Below are 10408 nucleotides of genomic sequence, written 5' to 3' on the forward strand. Positions count from 1 at the left end.
TGCAAACTTTGTACTTTTAATGGTTACACTTGCTGTGTTTAGATAGCTGAAAATTATGAGTAGCCTATTTTTATGTAGGCTATTTAAAGTTGTTTTGTTTTTCGTGTCGACATCATTATTTGTCAGATTGACTTACAACAGGAAAAGGCCGTAGCCTCTTGAAAAGGTGATAGACTAATGTTTCTTAAAATGTGTTCAGAATAAATACTTTTCCCTCGACTATCATTTTTCAATCTGGAGGTTTTTTTCTCTCAGACAAGCGCCTTATATGCTGCAGAAATGCGCTGAGCGCGGGGGAATCAATATGAAATGACTCTCTCTGCCACCTTATTAATATTGAAACAATACGTCTTCACTCGACAGAGTCTCGCGCGCCTGCGTGCTCAAGCCCATTTGGGGAGCTGGAAGAGAAATGCGTGTGTGTCGCCTTATTTGATTTCTATTTTTGACTATCATTAATGCATGCTCCTTTTATTCAGGCTGTGTATAACCGATATGCATAGGCTGTATTAAATGAGATATATTTTATATGATGCATTGTAACCACCACAAAGGCTACATCAATAAAAAAACAACAACACAAACCTCTTTCAAACAGTAACTGTTTTTATTTAATTCTTTTAAATACTTATTTTTAGCAGTCTATTTTATATACCTGTATAATCAATCTGTTTTAAAATTGTTTCGGTTAAAGTATCTCTCTTTTCATTTCACATACATCTCTTATTTACTTGTATGGTTTTGAATATTCAGGTATTTCATATGCAACATCCCCAGAAACGAACAAACGAACGAACAAACAAAATACACATCTTCTGAAGGCAGTGAAACGTGGTCTATGCCTTGGCAACATCAAATAAAGCTAGCAAAATTCACATCATCCAACTATTAATGTCAAGGTCCCGATACTGTCGTGCTACGATACTGTCGGGAGAAATATACAGGCCGCACTTTACGTTGCAGTGTAATTACTATGTAATAGTAATGAACTATGTGTACTTGATGTGTAATTGTTTTCTGGAGCTGCTTGCTTATAATTGCACATTTGTTATTTGCAACATGGACACTGTAATGTAAAGTGTTACCTTTATACTGTTATGTGTCCTACATAAAAAGAGACAATTCTTCTTTGAATGGAATAGAATAGCATTTTGGGAAAAAATGGCAACAGTCAACTATCTCACAGCCTCTTATGGCTACATTTGACACTTCTTTGTTCCTTAATAAAGTATATATATATATTCTTTCTCTGCTCTCTTGTATGCCACTAAATAGATGCCTTTAATCATTCCTGAGGTTTATTTATTATAGGCTAATTGTTATTATCATGATGATTAGGCTATTATTTAAAGCCTATTATTAGCATCGTTATTATTAGAGACGTTTCTTATATATATATTATTTTTTCTGTATTGGTGGGTCGGCAAACCTTCTAACCCCCTCACACATCATCCATATACTTGGCTTGACTAAAATACATTTGATAAATGAAAAACTTAGTATTGACAAAGAGCGTATAAAAAAACAAACGGATGGGAGAATATTTCCTATTTTTCTATAATGCATGATGGCCGTTGAGAATGTGAAAAGCCTACAGTAATAATTCATTCATAACAGACAGTAATGTTATAAAATACTACGCTTCTAACCAGGACCTTTCAGAAATTCAGGCCTTCATTTCAACTCAATATCTGATAAATATTTCATGAAATCGACCCAGAGTCAGGCAAATGTGCTTGAGCATTCCCAGAAGACTTCTTCTTGCCATTGTCTCTTGCAAAAAACGTCTTTTTCTCCAGATGAAATATGTATATAAATCCATTTGGGTGAGGATGAATTTTGATCGTCATTACTTTATTATTCTTTTTTATTCTTGTGTTGATGGTTTATCTGGTCTTTTACTCTCTCCTTTCTTTCTTTTTTTTCCTCTTCTTAGATTTTTTCTTCGTCTTCTCTCTCCGTGGGTTAAAACTGCATCCACGTGACGAGCGCAGACAGTGCAGTTAGGATCAGCGTCACGCCGAACCGAACCGATAATCGGCTCGCGCCGTTCCCTGCCGCACACAGTTCAAACAAGCTGCCGCGAAAGTCCAGATTTCTGGACTCTTTTTTCAGCTTCTCCCACAGATCTGTGGCTCCCTCCTGACAGTCTGCCAGAGCAGTGGTCGCACATGAATGGAAATCATCCCAGTAACTGCAAATCAAATATTTCAAACACAAAGCAAAGAAATCATTACTCATCTCTGATTTGAGTCACGCTTCACCTTGCATTAACATATTCAAGTCAAGCATGTTACAATTGTGCTGTTTTGTTATTAATGTTATTATTATACATTTTCATTTTGTTTAGTTTGATTGTCTTTATTTATTTTGTAAAGTAGGCTATAGTCCTAATTCTGGGGAAATTGAAACTCAAATGTCTGAAAACAGATTTTTTTTGGGGGGTTTTGAAATTCCATTTGGAAAATATTCTATATGTGGAAAGCAGTTTTGAGATTTGTTTTGCTTTCAATTTATAAACGTCACAGTATCGGTTTATGCGTTTATGTCAACCAAAAGGATTTAAGCTATTTGACTGCATTAAACTTCCGTTTTCATTTGCATTTTAAACACTACTAAAATAACATTAAGTAAATAACATTAAGTATAGTATTTTGTTTAGAAAATCCACATCAGTTTTGTACATTATATCATATTCATCTCAATTTTAATTATTCAGTTCATTTGAAGGTTAATAACAAAATATAGCTAGCATTAATGTGTTTTAAAAAACTAAAAATATATATATATATGTAGGCAATACAATCCACATAATTATGACATTATTCGAAACTCTAACTTAGGATCCATTTTATAGCATGCATGAGTCCTCATGTAGCCACGTGAAGGAGGAGACAGGGCACGAGGGAAACCCGAGATGTAATGCGGCTCCAAAGGGAAAGTCTCCATATCACGTGACTTCTAGCGCCCTCCCCATCTCTCCCGCTCTCTTACAACTCCCCTCCTGCGCCCCACCCCCTTCCTCTATCCCACTCTCAAGCCTATCATTTATTAATTTATTTCAGGAACACACCCACATTCTAAACCCTGCATCTACAAATGAACACGCGCATGGTCACAGCAAGTAGCCGCCCTACAAATACATTAGAATACAATAGAATTTAATGAAAGAAATTGCTTTTACTAAAGCAGAAAAAATGTATAGTAGCCTATATAGTATAGTAGGCTATATGGAAAATGCATGCAGTATCAGCTGCTTTGCCCTTGTCAGGACATTTAATGCAAAAGTCATTTTATAGGCTATGCATCTAATTTTAGTACAAAAAAAACTGAATGTTTAGAACTGAATGAGCAGTGTATATGAATAATAATAATTTAAAAACAACGACAGGCAGATTTAATATCGGGAAAAAAATATGTGAAGAAAAGGGAAGCATGATTTCAGTCCCTGTAATAAGATACTGTTCCGTTTTGATTCGCGCAGTCACGGCTGTAAAAGAACCCGTTATTTTATAGGGCGGATCGCTTACAATAATCGTGCATTACCTCCCGATCCGAGCCGATTATAGATGTTGACCTTTGGCCTTGGCGTGTAGAGATGGTTCATCTAATTGTAATTAACTGGTGAAATGTGAATAGTGCGTACTGCCTGCACGGCTCCATTTCAGCTCCTGGAGCTGTTGAATTAAACAAGGGGCCCCTTGTGCCATCTGGCTCCGTTTCTCTTGTTCCCCTCTCTCTCTCTCCCTCCCTACTCTCTCACACTTATATTTCATCTGTTGTGTGTATGCATGTTTCTCTTACGTGCAGATGGTCTGAAGGTTTTCCTTCTCGTCCAGCTCCTGTGGATAGTTGGCCATGTTCTCTCCCAGTTGAAGCAGGCAGTTGGAGAAACCTTTGAACACTGTTTCACATTTCCCAGCCGCTTGAACCGCCTGCAGCAGATAGGCTGGAAAACGAAAAATGAGCATAAATCAACTTTTTTTATGTTTAAAAACAACTGCTGACATCTTTATTATTTTGCATCTTCCGGAATAGCGTTCATTTGGACTCGTTGGATATTTACTATCAGCGTTTATATTTCCTCTATATTTTCTTCTCTCATCTTATTGAATTATTCTGGTTATAATAAATGCATAAATGTGTGTGTTGAGCATGAGGGTGGCGCGTGGACAAACGATGATGTAATGGTTTACATGAGGGTGGGGGGAGTGGGGGGGGGGAGATTTTCATTCTGAGTGATTTGTATTCCCCCTCCCTTTTTTTTACACATCTAGAAAAGAGTCTCTTTTTTGATGACAGATCTATTAGGGAAAATGAGAAGATCTGGACACACATGCTTTTCCTTCCCTCTTCATTTGGGACTGGTGATAGACTGGGAGCTCACAACTTGATCAATTGACCAGCTCCCTTTGTTTAACGAACCTTAAAACGCCAGTGGCTTCTTCTCAGGTTCGTTAAACAGCGAGATCTCTTGAATTGATTAAGTTGTTTCACTGTCCAAATCAGACCGGGCCTCTGCCCGTTTAACCACTGTAGGAATATGGGCAAGATGCACACACCCTTTACACACACACGCGCACACGCACACACACACACATTAGCTCAGAATTGTATATGTCCTTACATTAGACTATATCAAATGCTTTTCATAGTAGCCTATTATATGCAGTACACCCTGCGTCGATACACTGTATGTGCATTATAGAGCCTACTCTAGCCAGCCAGTGTCCCTACATTATATTCTATGCATTTCATGCTGTATGATCCATTATATTAAATGCAGTGCATGCTAGCCTGTATTTCCCTATGTTGCATTTTATGCAGTACATGCGTAGGCCTACCTACTTTATATTACATGCATTATACGTTGTATATTTGTCCCCACATTATATGCATTACATGTTATAGGATCCTACATTATTATATATCCGTTATATGCTGTACATTTTAAAACGCCAGTGGCTTCTTCTCAGGCTCGTTAAACAGCGAGATCTCTTGAATTGATTAAGTTGTTTCACTGTCCAAATCAGACCGGGCCTCTGCCCGTTTAACCACTGTAGGAATATGGGCAAGATGCACACACCCTTTACACACACACGCGCACACACACACACACACACACTATATAGCTCAGAATTGTATATGTCCTTACATTAGACTATATCAAATGCTTTTCATAGTAGCCTATTATATGCAGTACACCCTGCGTCGATACACTGTATGTGCATTATAGAGCCTACTCTAGCCAGCCAGTGTCCCTACATTATATTCTATGCATTTCATGCTGTATGATCCATTATATTAAATGCAGTGCATGCTAGCCTGTATTTCCCTATGTTGCATTTTATACAGTACATGTGTAGGCCTACCTACTTTATATTACATGCATTATACGTTGTATATTTGTCCCCACATTATATGCATTACATGTTATAGGATCCTACATTATTATATATCCGTTATATGCTGTACATTCCAATGTTCTATTCTACAAGCGTTATACGGTAAATAAAAAACGAAAATGAAAATATAAGCTAGATGCAATCATGTCTGTTATTATGTATCTATTTTTTTCGTAAATCGTAAAAAGTCGTTGGTTGATGCTGTATAGCTGAAACAGTCGTTTCGTTCATTATCACCCACAGAATAAATAAATGAACACATCCAGCAATCACACAAAATACTTGAAGTGATAAAGCACACTTAAAATTATTACAATTATTGTATCGATTCTTTACACAGTGTTACTGAGTAATGTCGCACCTTTGACGGCTTACATAACGAATTATCTCGCTATAATTGTGATCTCACGGACAGATCGCCCTTTTCTTCTACAAGAATCGCATATGTTGAACATTGCAAACATATTCCTTCAACAGATCATACTGAGCGAAAATAAAGGCGTAAATGCGATGCCTTGTATTACACCCGATATAACCTGTTTCGTGCATTTTTACTAAAATAATTGAAATATTCAGACCAACATGGCGGATATGCGAAATAGGCTACAAAGATGCTCATACAGCTTGCTTTGGAGAGCCGTGTATTAATGGGATGTATGCTTTCATATTTAAAATGCATTTCAGTCCTCCCTGCCTTTATTTTCTTTACTGGAATTAAAAGTGACAAAAGACAAGACTGCGAACAAACGGTGAATTTTTAAAATCGTTTTTCGTTGTAGGCACGATGGTCTATATTTAGAAACAACTGAGCTTCTAATATAGACTCACCTCTCCTATTGTACTAGTGGTCACGACCACTTTACTAGACCCTGTCAGCGGTACCGGTGTCAACCTGGCACCACATAATCTGTTCAATGAACTCAGGAGGGGGTTTATGGCAAATTAATGTAGTTTAGGTAGGTAGGCTAATGGCACCAGCTTTTTCACTAACAACCACAATTCATCGCTACTGATTTCATCCTAATTCACAACGTGCAATTTTCATTACAGAGCCCTGCAACAGCACTAACAAGAAAGCCATTTAAAAACGCACAATATTACATGAACAAGACCTGTTATCTTCTGTATATTCTAAAACAACAATTGCCCACCACTTATTTTTCGCTAAATTATAAGTAAATTATATTTTGTGGTTATTGCGTTATTTATAAAGGGACACATGGGACCATATAAAACTGATGATGCATGTATTAAACATACTCTTCCTATTATTTTTCAATATCTGTTTGAATGAATTATTATGGAGAGGATCGGGCGGTCGCACACTTTCACCAACTTGCGCCAATAAGATTTAGGCTACTTAGCTTTATTTTTCGGAACACTCTCCAACATTTAATGGAGATGCAATGCAATATTACATCATTGTTACACATCTAAAAGACTTTAGAGAATTTTCCTAGTCAAGATCCAGATGTCTAGCCAGTTGCAAACCTTTAAAATCGCAGCCGGGACAGTAAAATTGCAATTAAAATATCCACCAACATACACTCTAAAAATACAACAAAATGGTATATATACAGAAATGTAGTACATTTACGGGCTTAACTATGAATTAGCCTATAAGCGTTAACTTATACGTATCTATATAAAAGAAAAACGATATTTAAAAAAAGGAAAATTCAGCACATCCCAAAATATACGACAGAAATATTCGACTTACCTATTTGAACAGCAAGAAACAATGAAATATATCTTCCAGACAAAGTTAATCCCATCCTACGTCCAGTAAAACCATTGGAGTATATGCCAATTTTAGATAGTTGTGAGGGGAAAAGACTGCCAAATTTGAGCGTTGCACATCGCTCTTTAGTTCACGCAGCTATTCGGAAACTCTTTGTGATTTTTCCCGTTGTCGGCGTGGCGCAGGGAAGTGAAATGTTGCACCCCGTTAAGAGAAGGCGGTAATGCCTCGTGTTTTTTCTCTCCCTTCTTCACGCCCACATCTCAAGCCTGACGTAAAATTCACCGTCGGACTCCCCACTTCTCTATGTTCTCATTTGCTAGACCGGGCTGGCCCCCTTCTCCCCCCTCTCGCACTGTACTGGCATTTCAGGGATTGCGGAGATGTCCGCATATCAAACATTTGCAGGTTTTTATTCATGTTTTGTCTCCATCTTCTGGCGGAGGCGTGCAACAAAAAGTATAATATAGGTTATGTGATCTCTTTCATCAGAAAAGCAAATATTTTAGCTGATACAAATAATATTACACAGCCCGTCTTAGAGGAATATCGTAAAATCATGAGTGAACAGAGATAAATGAACTGTGATTTCGACAGGGAATCCCTGTTTAATGTGTTTGTCCCTTGAGAACTTGAGAGGGTTTCCGTGGTGACTCATACAGGTGGGCATGGGGAGGGCTTGGGGAAAGCAGGCGAGACAGAAAGAGAAGGGGGGTATTCCAGCAGCACTGATGCAGTGGAGGCTGTCCAAACCATGTTTCATTAATATGGAGGGAGTGGAGTGAATGAGGTAAGGCACCGATTGCGTCAGCAGAATTTTCCTTTCTTTGTGAAAATATGAAAAATGAAAATATGAAAATAAGCAGATTCTGTCTGGAATTATTTTAATGACAAGAATGAAGTGCTAGCTAAACAGTGAAATAATTCTGTGCTTTATTAGTAAGATGAAACGAAGCTCACTGATAGTTTTACAGATTAAAGTCAACTAGGCTACATTAAAATGGGACTGTTAGCTGTTTTTGTACTTGTTGCATGCTATTCCCACCCTTAACCCATCTCTTTTAGAGAACTACAGACCAGTTTCCCTTCTTCCTTTCATTGCAAAAACACTTGAACGAGCTGTGTTCAACTCTCAAGTCTCTGCCTTTCTCACAGAGAACCACCTCCTCGACAGCAACCAGTCTGGTTTCAGAAGTGGACGTTCAACCGAGACTGCTTTGCTCGCAGATGTGAAGCCCTAAGACTGGCAAGAGCGGATTCCAAATCTTCAATACTTATCTTGCTGGATCTGTCCGCTGCTTTTGACACAGTTAATCGCCAGATCCTCCTGTCAACCCTATTGGCAAAGGGCATCTCAGGAATGGCACTCCAGTGGTTTGAGTCTTACCTCTCAGATAGGTCCTTCAAGGCATCTTGGAGAGGTGAGGTATCCAAGTCGCAACATCTAACTACTGGGGTGCCTCAGGGCTCAGTTCTTGGACCACTTCTCTTCTCTTGCACTCTATTAATTTACTGCTTGTTTTCTTTAAAAAAAAAGAAAAAGAAAACTAACATTAGCTTTTCTAATCTTTTTGTATTCTATCTGTTTTCTTTTTATTTATTATACAATTAACAAAAGCAAAAAAGGCCTCTAACACTAGCTTGCGCTATTCTTTTTCTATTATATGTTTTCTTTAAATTTAATATATAATTTAAAAAATACTTGCTACGTGTACTGCATTAAGCTAACTGAGACTTGTTATAGCACTTGCATATCATTGGTTATTTGTTGATTTTGATTGCTTCTATTGTCCTCATTTGCATTTATGCATTTAGCAGATGGGACTACAGTGCATTCAGGTTATACTTTTTTACCAGTATGTGTGTTCCCTGGGAACTGAACCCACGACCTCTTGCACTGCTAACTCAATGCTCTACTACCGAGCCACAGGAGCATTTGTAAGTGCCTGCTAAATGACTAAATATGTAAATGTATTCCTGAAATGAAAATTGCTCGTCTTCATAATATTTTATTAAATAACTTCACCTTTAAAAAAACAACTTTCCATTTCGACTGATATTATGTGGACTAGCTAGTTAAAGTAACCATTATGTGGACTAGCTAGCTAGTATCAATCAAACGTTTAAAGGACTGCCCACTTTTAGATGGGACCGGTGAGTAGTTGCGTCTTCAATCATTTTGCTCCCAAAATCAATTATATTAATTAGGTTGGCTTGAGAAAGCCAACCTACTGATCTGCCATTTAAACTTCTTCTTATTCTTATGAGACTAAAATTTCTGAATGCTATCTATCTATCTAAATCATGCTAGCAAAATATGCTAATCATGCTTATATCATCCTAGTAACATGCTAATAATGCTAGAATCATGCTAGTAACTTGCTAATTATGCTAGAAACATGCTAGCGACATGTGAGTAACTTGTTAATCATGCTAGAAACATGCTAGTAACTTGCTAAACATGCTAGTTACTTGTTAATCATGCTAGCAACATGTTAATAATGCTAGAAACAGGCTAGCGACATGCTAGTAACTTGCTAATCATGCTAGCTACTTGTTAATCATGCTAACAACAAATGCTAGTTACGTGCTAATCAGGCTAACAACATGCTAGTAACATGCTAATCATACTAAAACATGCTAGTCACTTGCTAATCATGTGAGCTACATGCTAGTAGCATGCTAATCATGCTAGAAAAATGCTAGCGTCATGCTAGTAACTTGTTAATCATGCTAGAAACATGCTAACTTACTAATCATGCTAGCAACATGCTAGTTACTTGTTAATCATGTTAACAAATCATGTTAACAACATGCTAATAATGCTAGAAACATGCTAGCGACATGCTAGTAACTTGCTAATCATGCTAGCGACATACTAGTAACTTGCTAATCATGCTAGAAACATGTTATCAACATCTATCTAAATTTTCACAGCTTTAAACTTTCGGGCTAGGCTTTCTCAAGCCAATCTTGACTAACTTTTGTATCTAGTTAGTAAATAACGTCCCGCTCTAGTTTTTAACATTGAATATTCCATTACACTGGAAAATGCATAGAAGTAAAATGGGTTGTGAATGGCATTTCATGAGCGAGATTATTAGATTTTTTTTACAGGTGGTGTTGATGTCTTAATGAAGATTTGCAGTATAACAAATAAAATAATCAAAAATGCTTTCATGCTGAAGGTTTATTGTTAGTTTATATTAGTTAAACACAGTCAGTGGCATTTTAGCAGAGAAAATATGCAACATATTCTGAT

The 10408-nt window shown here is 37.2% G+C and overlaps 1 protein-coding gene across 1 annotated transcript; it reads right to left on the minus strand.

Moving 5' to 3' along the window:
• Positions 1–603: 603 nt before the first annotated feature.
• Positions 604–7473, minus strand: nrn1a (neuritin 1a). Its single transcript, XM_016282710.1, has 3 exons — positions 7126–7473; positions 3805–3949; positions 604–2194 (listed from the first exon to the last, which is right to left on the minus strand). Exons 1-3 carry the CDS (start codon positions 7178–7180, stop codon positions 1966–1968), a joined length of 429 nt encoding a protein of 142 aa, XP_016138196.1. The 5' UTR covers positions 7181–7473; the 3' UTR covers positions 604–1965.
• Positions 7474–10408: the final 2935 nt, after the last annotated feature.

Source organism: Sinocyclocheilus grahami, unplaced genomic scaffold (assembly GCF_001515645.1).
Source record: "Sinocyclocheilus grahami isolate Dianchi unplaced genomic scaffold, SAMN03320097.WGS_v1.1 scaffold164.1, whole genome shotgun sequence".
Classification (NCBI taxonomy): Eukaryota; Metazoa; Chordata; class Actinopteri; order Cypriniformes; family Cyprinidae; genus Sinocyclocheilus; species Sinocyclocheilus grahami.

Bases quoted from the DNA above. Each gene is read 5' to 3' on its own strand.
- nrn1a (XM_016282710.1), bottom strand. From the start codon at position 7,180: ATGGGATTAACTTTGTCTGGAAGATATATTTCATTGTTTCTTGCTGTT. The intron at 3,950-7,125 runs GTAAGTCGAATA...TTCGTTTTCCAG, and splicing joins GTTTCTTGCTGTTCAAATAG to CCTATCTGCTGCAGGCGGTT. The intron at 2,195-3,804 runs GTAAGAGAAACA...TTTGATTTGCAG, and splicing joins AACCTTCAGACCATCTGCAC to TTACTGGGATGATTTCCATT.